The 15,856-nt window shown below is 42.0% G+C and overlaps 1 protein-coding gene across 3 annotated transcripts in view; it reads right to left on the bottom strand.

Moving 5' to 3' along the window:
* KCTD1 (potassium channel tetramerization domain containing 1) overlaps positions 1-15,856 on the bottom strand; it is a 213,243-nt gene that overhangs the window by 17,328 nt on the left and 180,059 nt on the right. For all 3 annotated transcript variants that reach the window (XM_043443783.1, XM_043443784.1, XM_043443782.1), the window contains exon 3: positions 5,037-5,181. In XM_043443783.1, the coding sequence (XP_043299718.1) occupies positions 5,037-5,181 (145 nt within the window). The remainder of the gene's footprint in view (positions 1-5,036; positions 5,182-15,856) is intronic.

Raw genomic sequence — 15,856 nt, 5'->3', positions numbered from 1 at the left:
AAGAGTCAGACAAGACTTAGGGACTAAAGAATCAGAAGTGATACATCAAGGTCAGGGAAGACGCATCAGACAGATGGAGCGGTCTGCTCTGAAGGGGACAAGAAGATGGTGGGGCACAGGTGTATAAGAGCCAAATGGGCAGGGGCCTCATCGGCTCTGACAGGGATGTGCTGCTTTGCTCCATGAGCAATGAACGGGACGCCCCTGCAGAGTGAGTCTGAAGCAGGAGCAAGTCACCAAACAGTTTGTTTTTTATAAGTGTCCCTAGGTGAGAGATGGGGTTGGAGATATAGGGAAGGAACAGGGATGAAGGCATGGCTATAGAAGGGCAACAGGAGGGCACCTGGCCATGACGGAAGTGTTTTGACCTCGACCAAATCAGGGTTGACATCCAATTGTGAGGCTGTGGTATGATTCAACAAGAAGTTACACCAGGGGGAACTGGGATCACTCTACTGTTTCTGACAACTGCATGAGAATCTACAATGACCCCAGAAAGTTTAATGAAAAGAAGTGTCTCCTGGTTTCAACACAGAGAGTGGAGGAGAAGGAGTAAGGGTGGAAGAGACCAGTGATGAGTCATTTGAGAGCTGCCGGACCTTGGACCAGGGAGGGGGGATAAGAGGTGTGGATTGATTCCAGAAGTATCTGGAGCCTTCTATGGGCCGATGGATGAATGGATGGTGGGAGGGGCAGGACTGGAGCAGAAAGGTGGATTCTGGCATTTTCCTGAGATAGGACACAAAGGAAGAGGAGCTGATTTGGTAGTGGGGATAAGGAGGCGGGCATGGCCAGCTCCTGGGTGGGCCGCTCAGGTTAAGGAGGCCATGAACGATCCAGGTAAAGGTTCTGAGTGGAAGTGCAATCACCTTAAAATAGAAATAAAGGTGACATTTCTCCTCCACCCCGTTCCCAAGTCCCAGTGCCTTCCTTCTAGGAAAACATCAGAGAGTAAGGCACCTTCGGTCCGATGGATGCTGAGGTATCACACTTGGCGTCCTTTCTTTACTGGCCCGACCTGCTCTACTGGCCCTAACACCTGCCACCCGGGGCTCTGGGTCTGCAGAGAGGCTGGGGTCACACCCAAAGCCCCCGCCCTGGCGCAGCAGCCTCTCCCCTCCCCCACTCCTCCCTTCACTTCTGTGCATCTCCACGGGGGGCCTCTGCTTGCTTTCTAGCAGCAGCCCTCACCTTCTTCCTCTTTCTTTCACCTTCTTCCGTGGCAGCTGGTGTGGGAAGCGGGTGGCGATGCTCAACTCTGCAGCCAGTGGGCCCGGAAGCGTGGGGCCTGCTGTCTACCATCCACCGGCTGGCTCCGCTCGGTCTGAGCAGGTGCGTCCCCAGCTCTAGGCTGAGGGCTGGAGACAGAAGATTTGCCCTCTGGGGACCTCCCTAGTGGTCCAGTGGTTAAGACTTCACCTTCCAATGCAGGGGCTGTGGGTTCGATCTCTGGTTGGGGAGGTAAGATCCCACAGGACTCATGGCCAAACCCCTCCCCCCCTCCAAAAAAAGAAGACTCATGGGCTGGGAGGAAAGGGCACGCAGAGAGAAGCATGTATACAGTGAAGAGCACCCTTGAAAAACGCTAGGAAGGCGCCATATTAGAGACCCGCAATACAGTTTCCTTTCTGAGTCGAAAGAGACCATCACTGATAAAGCTGCCAACTTTCATTTAGAAGCAATGTTGCACAAACCAACTTCCCACATCTGTAAACGTTGGAATTGGGCTCAGCACCAAGAGAGGCCGGCTCTGGAAGGTTCCCCAGGAACTGCCATTGGCTGAGGAGAAGCAGGGCCAGGAGAATGCCTCCAACTCATTCCAGGGCTGCAAAGAGCTCCACACGCTCACTGCAGTTATTACTCTTAGTTTTCTGCCAAGTGTATATTGTTCTCATGGAAGCGACATGTGTACATGACACGACTCTTCTATACTCTTCTCCATATGGCTAATCTTGCTTGGCACAGGCCCCACTGTTCAAAGTCCTGAAGCAGAGGGTGGATGAGAGGCCCTTCGGATCCCTGTTAATTTTAAGATCTATTCTTCTCTTGGTGCAGTGGTAAAGAACCCGCCTGCCAGTGCAGGAGATGAAAGAGACCCAGGTTCGATCCCTGGATCAGAAAGATGCCCTGAGGAGGAAATGGCAATCCACTCCAGTATTCTTGCCTGAAGAATCCCATGAACAGAGGAGCCTGGAGGGCTACAGTCCATGGGGTTGCAGAGAGTTGGACATGACTTGGCACTTCTAGATCTTTCTCTATTTACAAATATATATGCATAATTTTTACATGAATAGAAACATACTATACATATTCTACTACTTAATGTTTTCATTGAATAAAATCTTGTTTTTTCCCCCACACACCAACTAATCCATAGTATGAATATTCTATAATATTTTGTAATCATCTGCCATTGTTAAACATTTTTAATTGTGTCCAGTTTTGCTATAATAAGTATAACTACAGTAAACATTCTATGTACATGTATCTTTGAATATTTATATGTTATTTCTAGAAATAAATGAATAGACATGGAATTATTAAACATTCTAAGTACATATATCTGAATATTTATGTGTTACTTCTAGAAATGAATAGACATGAAATTGCTATAATTAAAAAAAACTTGAAACTAGCACTAAATTGTCCTCCAAAAATATTTAATAGTTTTCACTCCCAACCACACTGTTCCTCAATACTTTATCTTGGGCTTCCCTGGATTGTAAGAATCCACCTGCAATGAGACAGACCTGGGTTTGATCTCTGCATTGGGAATATTCCCCTGGAAGAGGGCATGGCAACCCACTCCAGTATTCTTGCCTGGAGAATCACCATGAACAGAGGAGCTTGGCAGGCTATGGTCCATGGGGTTGTAAAAGTCAGATATGACTGAGTGACTAAGCACACAGCACTACCACTAAATAGTCTTCCAAAAATATTTAATAGTTTTCACTCCCAACCACACTGTTCCTCAATACTACATATTACCAACGTTTTAAATTCTGCCAACCTGATATAAAGTTTTGCCAGATTTGCCAATCTGATATATATTTAAGTTCTGCTTCTTCGATACTAAAGAGATTGAATATATTTTCAAACATTTAGTGGCAAATTCTATTCTTTTGAGAAACTTGTTTATATTTCTAAATGTTTTCCATTGGGTCATTTCCATGTTTCTTGTCGATGTTTCAGCTCAGTTCACTTGCTCAGTCGTGTCTGACTCTTTGTGACCCCATGGACTACAGGACTCCCTGTCCATCACCAACTCCCAGAGTTGGCTCAAGCTCATGTCTTTTGAGTTGGTGATGCCATCCAACCATCCCATCCTCTGTCGTCCCCTTCTCCTGCCTTCAATCTTTCCCAGCATCAGGGTCTTCTCCAATGAGTCAGTTCTTCACATCAGGTGGCCAGAATGATGTTTAGGAGCTCTTTTATGATGGATATTAATTTTTCATTGTAAATATTTCTCCTCATCTGACACTTGTGTTTTATTTGTATACAGCGTCTTTAATTTAGCAATTTTTTTTCTTTTTTTAAGGATGCCTTCTGGGTAGTTAAGTTTTGCTCAAGTAGGTCTTCTCTGCCTAACAATTATACTTTTGTGGAATTTCTTTTTATTTTCTTCTAATACTTCTATAGCTTTACTTTTTATGTTTATCCCTAGAATTTTTATGAACTTATGATACAGACAGGGCTCTGGCTTTGCATTTTTTTCCAAAGGTCTTGGTTTTAGCTGTCTCAGTGCCAATTACTGACTATTCTTTTCTTTTCCTACTAATTTGAAATACCACATTGATAATATATCAAATTCCAACATACACACACCTCTCTCTCCTAATCCTGTTTTTCTCCATTGATCTATGTGTGTATTTTAGCATCTATTAGGATCATACTTTCTTATCACTGTAGCACCGCAGTATGTTGTGATGTCTGATATGACACATGCACCATTGCCCACCATTTCTATCACTATCAAATATTTTTTAGCTATTCTTTTTTTTTAAATTGGAGGATAACTGCTTTAAAATGTTGTGTTGGTTTCTGCTGTATAATATCACTTTTTAAGCTATTCTTAAGCCTTTTTTGTCTTCTATACAAATTTTATAAATGGGTCAAATTACATTGAAAAAATCTGTGACTTAAGCGGGTTTGCACTGAATGTATAAGATAGTCTGAGCATAGCTGACATCTCAACAATATTGAGGCTCCCCATCCAAGAACACGAATGTCCCTTCATTTATTCAATTCTTGTTTTAAACTTGCATGTAGCGATTTATAGTTTTCTTAATGAGATTTTGCATATTTCTTAAGTTTATTCCTGGGTGTTATAATTTTTGTTGTTATTGTAAGTGTTATATTTTCCTATTACATTTTATGATTGGCTTTGGTATTCTATCAGTAAGTTATTAATTGCAGTATATTGGGACCTTAAATATGGATGCTTTAATGAGTTCTATATTAGTTTTAATGATATTTAGTTGATTCTTTAGAATCTTCTATTCAGAGAAGTATTAAGGAGCTGCAAAGATAACATTTTTATATATTCCCTTCTAATATTAACCCTTTCTATTTCTTTTTGTTGTCTAATTTCACTGCTTAGAGTTTCCAGCACCTTGTAGGACTAAGTCTAACACTTGTTAGTAATTTTGAAAGGGAACAACTCTAAAATTTTACTGGCAAGCATAATGCTTGCTTTAAATTTCTGGGAGAAAAAGTCTTTATTAAGCTAGAGAGGTTTCCTTTTATTCTCTACCTAAGACTTATCAGAGATAAGCTTTGAATATAATCAATTCATTTTCAATGTATTAAAATGAATTGTAATTCTATTCTTCACATAAAAGCCACCCTCTTTTGGCCGTAAACGTCAATGACCATATACGTTATTTCACAAAGACAGTATAACCATGTCAGAAACTTCTGATGCCATTAAAGTTGGTGTATGTTAAAAATGTAGAGCTAGAAATATTTTTGGGAGCACATTAAAAAAAAAAAAAGCACATATTTACGCTGTTGTTAATTTAATATGAATCCCTCACCTTGAAATCATCAGGAATGAGGAGTTTTGATGTTCGTAGGAAATTCAAGATATATCTGAACATCTGTCCATCTCTGTCAATGAAATAGTGCTGTTTGAGACTGTCCAAAACAATGGGCTCTGTACCATCAAAAAGTCTTCCGATTCTGTGATAGGAAAGAGGGAACAGTGAAGACAATTAGAATCAATCGCTCGGCCACTAAGACTGAAAGCTACTGTTCTGTGTCACCGTCAAAGGCAGCACTTCTGAGGACGGCAGTCAGGGAAAATCACCCACTAAGTGGTCATGGTTCCCTGAGAAGTACTGGCCCCTGCTTGACAGATATCTCAAGACCAGACAATTCAAAATAGTCGCAGGCTTTCTCAAGTAAATTCTATTATTCAATGTCTTTCACCTGTAAAGAAGATGTTCCTGACATGGTGATTATGGCTAAGTGCTGTCACTGTAATGGAAGATCAAGTCTTTCCCTCTGTGTTACTTAAAACAACCTTCTCTGCCATTAAAAAAAAAAAAGCGTGATTGCTCCCAAGTGTCTTTTAAACAGAGTCTACAAAAAAAAAAAGCATCTTTGTTTTTAAGAAATCTGTTTTCTGAGCTTGCCCTACCCATAAGTCCCATATTTTCTAAAAGTAAAGCAATGTCTATATGCTAACATCTACATTTAATTATAAAAATGAATCACTGAGACTATCACTCATCTAAGAGAATATGTTTTTCATTAACAATATGCAGTCTAGTTTCCTAGGTCTCAGCAAAAATCATTTGTAACAGCCAGGAATCATTATAAAATATAAACATCTGACCACCCAAAAAATATGACCTAGTTCTGGAACAGAAGTGGCAATGGGTAATTTTTAAAAACAGGAATCCATAATATGTGTTTCCTGTTTACAGTTAACATTTGAAAAGTGTGCTATAGTTAAAGCATTTTGTATCCAATATCATTCACCTCTTTAAGGCAGGCTAAACCTATATACTTTAGTATACACTCAGTTAATAGAAAGTGGCCACAGCTATACTATGAACAACTAGAGGGTTGGCTAATGAAAAATAAATATCCTGTATCAGAAAATAGAATTTACACACTTGAAATCTCTTCCTTTGCCAAGAGGTACATCTGACTTTCATTAAAAGTGTAGGTAGGAGAATGGTTCCATTTTTAAAGAAAAGATTTTTATGGAACTCATAACAAGTCTTTCTCTGATTTGGAACACCATTTTATTGCTCTGATGATGATTTTGAAGATGATTTTGAAATCATACATTTCCTAGTCTTATTTTTGAAATGGGACAGATGTAATGCTAAATTAATAATTCCATTCCTCTTAAAATACAGCAAACAAACTAACAAACAGGAAAGCTGCCCCCTCTCTCCCAAGAAAGAATGACTTGTGAATGTGCTTCAATAACAATCTTTTAAAGATAATTAGAAAACTATCCTACCTGAAGGTAGTAGGTGCAAAGAAGAAAGCAACTAATTAGTCAGATCGTATCTTTAAAACTCAATATATTTTTCTCAAGTACTGTTTTCATCCACCTTTCCATGAATTGAGGGTGATCATGTAGGGTGTAGATTACAATCATCCAAGGATTCTACCTTGCATGCTACCTTGTCATTCATTTCTCACTAACACGTCAATCAAATGGTAGACTATGTAAAGAAGAGGCAGTAAAACCAAAACACCCTTAGTCACTTATTTATAGTGTTTCCAGGACAGTCTGGTGCAGCATGGGAAAGAATGAGACTTGTTTGCCTGTTATTAAAACATTCTACTCTTCACTGTTACTGATAAATTTGCGGTTGATAGTAAGAAAAGGGAGCTATATGTATTAACTGCTTTCTATATACCTTGCACTCATCTAAGCACTTTATGTAACAAATCCATTATCCTCCTTTTAAAGATGAAGAAATAGGCTCAAAATGATGAGTAACTTGCCCAACTAGTTAAGTAGCACTGGGGGAGTTGGGTACAGTCTGTTTGATCTTAAAGGGGCCTCCCTACAATGATTGGAATGAAAAGAATTACCACTACTGAATGAACACTTAAGGTCTAGAGATTTCGTGTCTATCTTAGATTTGTTTGGCAAGAGTTTTATAATGAAATCCAAACGTGTACACTGATTATTTTTGCGGCCTGAGATAAATTAACATCGATGATTACAAGTCACTTTACTAATGAGATGAAAAGTAAATATTTTATTCTTAAATAAACCCCAAGCTTTTAATTTTTAAAAGCTCATTTTCAAAATCTAGGCTTGGAAGTGAGCCAGCACAGAAAGTCATCAAATAAATCTTCACGGAGTGAATGAGTAAAGGATGACTGAACGAGGAGAGGAATGAGGCTTGGCTAGTTACTAGCTGTAATCTGAGCGAATTAACTTTTCTACATCTCTATTCTTTTATAAAATTACCCCTTTTCTCCGGGTTGATGAAAAAACCAAAAGGGGTCATGGCATGCTCAAAAAGACAGCAAAAGAAGGTACCCCAAAATAGCAAATAAAAATTTCTAGGAAAACAGCTCTTTGAAGCCTGAGGGCAGTTTAGGGTGCAGGGTTTAAAGGACTAAAAGGAACCATCATGGCTGAGGTGTATTGTTACAGACCTTTCCGAGACAGGAGAAAAGTGTCATGTTAAGTAGTTTTTAGGATACTATCAAAACAATAACCCCACCACCAGCAGATAACAAGAAACTGCACAGCTGCAGTAAGAAGCACCTTTACATCTGACTTAGCTGAAATAGCAAAAGATGCAAAGGCAAGAGGAGGGAAGTCTGAAAGCAGACTCAGCAAGGGGACAGGAAGGTGGCCGTGGCCCCTGGGCGACGCAGTGGGAGAAGAGAAGCTGGGAGGAAGGACAGGATTCTTCTCGGCAGAGTAGAAACCCCACCATGGAGCTGTCGCGAGTGTGGGTCAGCAAGGCCTGGAACCTGCACGACCCGGAACCTTCGCTTCCAGCTTGCTCCAGGCGAGGGAGGGCGCACTCTGCGGACCCGAAGGCGGGGAGGGCGTGGCCTGAAATTGGTGGGAAAACCCTCCCCGCCTCCTGCACCAAGGCGGAAGCAGCATGGTTGACGCGGGAGCCGAGGCGGGGGACGGCAGGCTCGGAAGGAAGAGCCCGTGGCCGCGTCAATGCATGCACATTCCTGGCTGCAGTGAAAGGCCCCTCGGAAAAGAAAGAGTCCCTGCGTTTGAGTCAACAAATGTTACAAGTAATAAAAGGAGACACTGGGCTGATTTTTGCTACCTTTAAAAGGAGGAAGGTTTTGAATTTGTGAAAACAATGCGGAAGGGCAGAGTGGTGAGGGCGATCGTAAACTGGGGTCCTGGGTCGGTTTCGAGGTTGAATGTGCTGTGGAAAAGCACTGTTTGGCTAAGCAAATAGAGGGGGACATCGACACAGGCTATATTTCTTGTGGACACATGAATGGAGTTACAAATCAACTGTTGTGACTTGTAAACTCTGGTGCCTGAAAACTATGTGGACCTGATTACAGTTTACTAACCTTGGAGAACATTCCTGTTTTTCAACTGACCAAGACCTGGCTGACTCCAGATGATGTATGACTGCCTTTAAAAAAAAAAAAAAAAACACCACTCACTGAACCAAGTGGCAGTACTGAGAAAAACTTCCTCCCACAATTTTATTCTTTTGACATTTATTTTTTAACATTCTATTTTGGACAGTTTCAAGCTGTATGCCAAAGCAGGGAAAATAGGATAAGAACTCCCATGTGTCCATCCAGCTTCTAAAGCTATCAATTCTTGTTCAGTCTTACTTCACCTGTACCTCTCTGCATCCTTCTCCCTGCTCTGGGATTTTTAAAGTAAATTGTAAGCATCCTATCATTTTTATGTGCAAATAACTCATTAACTAGAGGACTGGGCTTCCCTGGTGGCTCAGATGGTAAAGAATCTGCCTGCAATGCAGGAGGCCCCAGTTCGATTCCTGGGTCAGGAAGATCCCCTGGAGGAGGAAATAGCAACCCACTCCAGTATACTGGTCTGGAGAATTCCATGGACAGAGGTTACAGGTTGCAAGGAGTAGAGGATTATAAAGTTTCAATAAAATATGCATTAATAGACATTCAAATGTGCTCCTCTTTATTAGAGTTAGAAGTCTGTTGATTACTCTATGCCGCAAATAATGCAGCCCAACCACTAAGGAAATTACGTCCCTCTTGGTGAAAAGTTAGTCTGCTTCCTCACTGTGGCTCCCCCTCTCCCTGGCATTAAAGAATGCTCTTAAATGAAAGAGACCTGGCTTAGTGTGAATATTAGTCATTAAGAATTTATTTTTTCTTGTATATTCAATCATTTATAGGACTTAGGTTCTCTAATTTAACTGTGACTCAGTTCCTTAAGAATTTTGCTTTCCTGGGAATTCCCTGGCGGTACAGTAAGTTAAGACTTCCCACTTCCACTGTAGGCAGCATGGGTTCAATCCTTAAGAAGCTATACATCCCACATGCCATGCCACATGGTCAAAAAAAAAAAAAAATTTCTCTTTCCTTTTTTTTTTAATTGCATAGTCACTCAGTTATTTGTTCATTCTTTCCACCAATACTCACTCAACCTGATCATGTGAAATATAGGGAATGCAGTGGTGAATAAACCACACTCTTGACTTTCATGGAATTTAACAGTCTGTGGGGCTGGAAATGCAGATCAAGTGGTGTGACTGAGTGTGCAGTGGGTATGCAGAGTGGGCTGTGGGAGTACTCAGGGAAGAAAAAGAAAGTTCACAGGAGAGCCTGAATGATAAGCAGAAGCTGGTATAGAGGTGGGAGCTAAGGTTAGATAAGAAAAGACAGGTGTAGGGAAGATACAAAGGCTTGAAGCTGGAAAAAAAAACAAAACAAAAAACCACTGCCATATGATTACTCTCCACTAGGGCATAGAGACAGGCCAACTGAAAAATGAGATGGGCAGCAGAAGTCAGAACACAAAGAGCTGTGTAAGCAGGTCAAGGAGTTTGGGTTTGGTTTGGAGGGCCATGGGGACTGATGTCAGGCTATGCTCTCAGTGATGTTTAGGAAAAGAGCAAATTTAGAAGTGAGAAAATCAAAACACTACCTCTGAGATCACATCTCCTCACAGAGGCAGCTTGCAGCTTATCCAGGTCCTGTCTCCTTTCCCTTGTTTTTGACTATGTCATGTGTATACAGCAGTGCTTCTTAACCCTGGTTGCACAGTGGAATCACCTAGGGACCTTTTAAAAAATACAGATGCCCAGTGCCAGATATTCTGATATAATTATTGCTGAGGGTTTAGACCCCAAGCATCTGCAGCTCTTAAAACACTCCCCGAGGTAGTTTAATGAACTGCTGAGTTGGGAACCAGTGCAAAGGCAGATGAGCAGAGAGGCTAAAGAGGAGCAAGTCAATGTCGTTAATTTGAAATAATCTCAAGTTGGTCATTCTGTCACCCTGAACTGTCACAGCATGTTTTCTTAAATAGCCAGCCACATTTTTAGAGGTGAAGGATCACCAGCATGACCTAGATCAACCTCCCATTTTACAAATGGAGAAATGACTCACGGATGCACAGTTGGCTAGACAGAAAGTTGGCAGTAAACCCACCACGCTGCCCCTGGGGTTGGGGGGAGGAATGGGCAGAGGATGGTCACATTCAAGCCTATGAGGAAACCTGCTCTAATGCTGGTTACTGTTGATTGAATATTATTACCTGCCAAAGAAAGCTGCCTGCTTTGTGGGCTTTATTTCATTTCATTCTTACAATGATCCTATAAGGTGACCATATTATTCCCATTTCACAGATGAGAACACTGAGCCCAGAATGGCCATCACTTGGCTCAGGCTCCAGCCTAGGTCTCATTCTAAAGCCTGTGTACTTGACCACTAAATAGTACCTCCTTTTCATTTCTAATTAAAAAAAAAAACAAAACCCTAAAACAAGCAAGAAGACAACAAATGAACAACATCCCTTGGAAAATGCACAGTTTTTATATAGTTCAATTAAGACTTTGCTAGTGTTACATGTTATCTCAAGAAAGCTTGATTATTACCCAGCTTTGTGGGGAAGCTATCATTTACTTAACAGTTGAGAAAAAGTTGAAGCTCAGGGAAACTGAACCAAACCAAACCAAACTGAACCGAACCAAAACACCCCAAGACTTCAGAGGTTACTTTCAAACTGTTGGTACAACTCTGACATAATAGGGGCATAAGAATAGATGGGAAAGTCAAGATTCTTAGGACAAAAACTTCTTCTGGGTTGAGGCATATACCCGAAATGGCGTATTTCAACTCCATTTACCTTGAGTTCTTGTGTCCCATTAGGTGCGGTGCCCCTACATTTAATTCTGCCAATCCCCCTGTAGAAACGGTCACTTTACAGCTAAGGAAATTTAGCTTGGAGATGCTTCCAACTCTTCTGAGCTCCATCCACCCAGTGGTCCTTGTGCTGTCTGGTGAACCCCATGCCACATGAAGCACCATGGCAGGCAACACAGTGCCTGGCCCGACTTTACCAGAGGCAAGCAGGTTAATCCTTTCAACTCTTGGAGGAGCTAGTGAACGCATGCTAATTACAGGGGAGGGAGGCTAGGACAAGGGCCTGTGGGCAGTGCCCGTGCTAGGATTAACTTGTTCAGGGAGGGTGGAGAAGACCCTGCCCAGGGGTGGGGCTGAGAGCTAAGTGCCAAAGACACACGGAGGGATAAAGATGGTGAGAAAAGGCAGGACTCGGGTTGTGGAACCTTTCACCCACTCAGCTCTCCTTTGCCAAGAAAAGTCTTTTCTTCTCCACCTCTGGGCTTCCAAGCCATGGAATATATGGTTTGAACTTTAGGAAAAGGTTTTCTTTAGTTTTCGGTCCAGATTTATTTTGCTGGTGAACCATTTCAGAGGCAATATCCAAGTGACCTCTTGAGCATTACTTTTGGTGGATATTTTTAAATTATAAAAGCAATAACTACTCATTGTTAAAAACTAGAAAAGCACAGAGGATGAAGCAGCAAAATAGAAAAACAATCTGTGACGAGTCCACCAATCAGTAGGATATTACTTTTTTAAAAAAATCTGACTTACAGCCTTTTTCTATTGAATAATTTTGTTTTCAGAAGCACTGTGGCTTCATACTTTTTCGAGCCTACTAACCCAAGGTCCCTGACAGCTCATTTGGTAAGGAATCTGCCTGCAATGCAGGAGACCGTGTTTCGATACCTGGGTTGGGAAGATCCGCTGGAGAAGGGATAGGCTACCCACTCCAGTATTCCTGGGCTTCCCTTGTGGCTCAGCTGGTAAAGAATCCACCTGCAATGTGGGTGACCTGGGTTCAACCAAATTTTTGTCCTAATATTTGATACCTAAGGAAGACAGCAAATGAGATAGAGGGCTGGGGGAAGGTGTGTGTTTGTGCAGATGTGTAAATGTGTGGGTGGGAGTGAGTGTCTGTGTTTGTAGGTGTGGGTACATAAACGAGAGGTATATAGGAAGCTGTCCCTGCAGTGGAACCTAGATTTGGAACAGCAGGGAAGGAAAGAAAAGCAGAGAGGAAAATCAGCACTGGGACTTCCCTGGTGGTCCAGTGGCTAAGTCTCTGAGCTCCCAGTGCAGGGGGCCCAGGTTCGATCCCTGGACAGGGAACTAGATCCCACATGTAGCAACTAAGAGTTCCCATTCCACAACAAATATTGAAGATCCTGTGTGCCAAAACTTAAGACCCTGTGGAGCCAAATAAATTTTAAAAGTTTTTTTGTTTTTTTTTTTTTAAAGAAAAATCAGCAGTGCAACCAAAGGGTCCCCTTCCCTCCTGTCTGCTGGGATGGGAGAGGAGGGAAAAAGAACAAGTGGAAGGGAGGAGAAATGCTGGGTTGATACCGGAAACCTTTTGAAATGCAGGGGTCTTCATTTTATATTCTATTTTTGCATATTTTAAAAATTAGTTTTTATTATAGTATAGCTGCTTTGCATATATTTTAAAATGTTCATAATAGGGAATTTCCTGGCAATCCAGTGGACTCTGCTGTCTCACTATCAAGGACCTCGATTCAATCCTTGGTTGGGGAATTAAAGTCCCACAAGTCATATGGCCAAAAAAAAGAATAATATCCATAATAAAACATTTTTCTTAGAGAGGGGAGAGGCGATGCTATGCTGGGTATTATTATAATGTAAAAAATCCCAAAAAATGAAAAACACCAGTCAACTCACTGTTAGAGAATCCTTACTTTCGAACAGCATTTAATTTGCATATAATTGTTTACAAAATTTGAGAAATAGTTGTGTAGAGTTTCCACACTTGGGAAGTTTCATCGATATTTCAGAAACACAGATAAAAAATGAATTCAGAGCTTGTTACAGAAATGGACAGAAGTAATTTAAGAGAAGAGAGAAAATATCTTCTAAGGAAAAGCAAACAAAACAAATTATATCTACTTATGAGGAAGTAATGTTTTCAGTACCTGTTCCCTGTGGCAGCATCATTTTCTTAAATGATTCACAGAACTGAAGAAAGCAGGGGAGAAAAGAAAGGCAAGTTTAAAATAAAAAAAAATGTATGAGAGCGCCAGCAATTCTGGCACTCGTCGTCTTGGAGAATTGCTCAGTTCAGTTCAGTTTAGTCGCTCAGTCGTGTCCGACTCTTTGCAACCCCATGAACTGCAGCACGCCAGGCCTCCCTGTCCATCATCAAATCCAGGAGTTTACTCAAACTCATGCCCATCGAGTCGGTGATGCCATCCAGCCATCTCATCCTCTGCCGTCCCCTTCTCCTCCTGCCCCCAATCCCTCCCAGCAGCAGAGTCTTTTCCAGTGAGTCCACTCCTCACATCAGGTGGCCAAAGTATTGGAGTTTCAGCTTCAAAATCAGTCCTTCCAGTGAACACCCAGGACTGATCTCCTTTACAATGGACTGGTTGGATCTCCTTGCAGTCCAAGGGACTCTCAAGAGTCTTCTCCAACACCACAGTTCAAAAGGATCAATTTTTCGGTGCTCAGCTTTCTTCCCAGTCCAACTCTCACATCCATACATGACCACTGGAAAAACCATAGCCTTGACTAGACGGACCTTTGTTGGCAAAGTAATGTCTCTGCTTTTTAATATGCTATCTAGGTTGGTCATAACTTTCCTTCCAAGGAGTAAGCGTCTTTTAATTTCATGGCTGCAGTCACCATCTGCAGTGATTTTGGAGCCCCAAAAAATCAAGTCTGACACTGTTTCCACTGTCTCCCCATCTATTTCCCATGAGGCGATTGGACCAGATGCCATGATCTTAGTTTTCTGAATGTTAAGCTTTAAGCCAACTTTTTCACTCTCCTCTTTCACTTTCATCAAGAGGCTTTTTAGTTCCTCTTCACTCTCTGCCATAAGGGTGGTGTCATCTGCATATCTGAGGTTATTGATTTTTCTCCTGGCAATCTTGATTCCAGCTTGTGCTTCTTCCAGCCCAGCGTTTCTCATGATGTACTCTGCATATAAGTTAAATAAGCAGGGTGACAATATACAGCCTTGACGTACTCCTTTTCCTATTTGGAACCAGTCTGTTGTTCCATGTCCAGTTCTAACTGTTGCTTCCTGACCTGCATACAGGTTTCTCAAGAGGCAGGTCAGGTGGTCTTGTATTCCCATCTCTTTCAGAATTTTCCATAGTTTATTGTGATCCACACAGTCGAAGGCTTTGGCATAGTCAATAAAGCAGAAATAGATGTTTTTCTGGAACTCTCTTGCTTTTTCGATGATCCAGCGGATGTTGGCAATTTGATCTCTGGTTCCTCTGCCTTTTCTAAAACCAGCTTGAACATCTGGAAGTTCTCGGTTCACGTATTGCTGAAGCCTGGCTTGGAGAATTTTGAGCATTACTTTACTAGCGTGTGAGGTGAGTGCAATTGTGCGGTAGTTTGAGCTAGTTGACAGCAATACTGATGGCTTCGGGGGACCTCATGGCCACCGGGGGTGGGGGGGAACCAGTCCTTCTCATGACGCACAGGGAAAATTTTTTAAATTAGAGAGTTACATTAATTGCTTACTATAAAAAATGTATTATAATTAACTTGATTGTTTTGAAAAAAAACACCACCGGAATTTACCAAAGTAGGCTTTCTATTCCTACATTTATTGAATGCTTTTCATGTTCCCGGGTACTCTGCCGGACCTCGTATTTTTTAATTTTTTTTAAAGTGGAACCCTTTTAAAGTCTTTATTGGATTTGTTATAAGACTGCTTCTGTTTTGTGTTTTGGTTTTTTGGCCCCTAGACATTCAGGATCTTAGCTCCCCGACCAGGGATGGAACCCACACCCCTTGCATTGGAGGGTGAAGTCTTACCCCTGGACCACCAGGGAAGTCCTAGGGCCTACTCAGATGAGCATGATTCAGGCCAGCGGGGTGCTACAGAAGGACAGAGGACAGGGACTGGCCAGCCTGGGGCAGGCAGGGAAGGCTTCCTGTAGGAAGCAATGCTAGTACTGGGTCTTCAGGACTGCCAGGCATAGAGAAGGGCACAAGGGCTTGGAGGAGGGGTTTAAGGAGAGAAACAGCGTGATGGGTGATGTGGGGACTCAACAAATGAGGAGCGCCTCTCTCAGAGTGTCGGCCTGAGTGGAACAAGTGAGGGCACGAGAGTTTGGGCGCTGTGCTTTCAGTCATCTCTCAGGAGCCTCTGGAAGTTCAGCTCTGACTCAGCAGACCTGCTGGAATCCTGGCTTTACCATCTTCAAGACCATATTGGTTTGAGTTTCAATTTCTTCATCTGAAGAAGGGGATAAGAGCCCATCCAAAGAATTCTTATGAGGAAGAAACGGATGTCTGACTTGAGCTACATTTACTGAGTGTCCACTGCCTGCAGGCCTGCAGGCACTGA

The sequence above is a fragment of the Cervus canadensis genome, chromosome 23, assembly GCF_019320065.1.
Source record: "Cervus canadensis isolate Bull #8, Minnesota chromosome 23, ASM1932006v1, whole genome shotgun sequence".
NCBI classification, from domain to species: domain Eukaryota; kingdom Metazoa; phylum Chordata; class Mammalia; order Artiodactyla; family Cervidae; genus Cervus; species Cervus canadensis.
The sequence above is the reverse complement of the archived record's forward strand: the minus strand, read 5'-3'. Positions and strand labels throughout refer to the sequence as shown.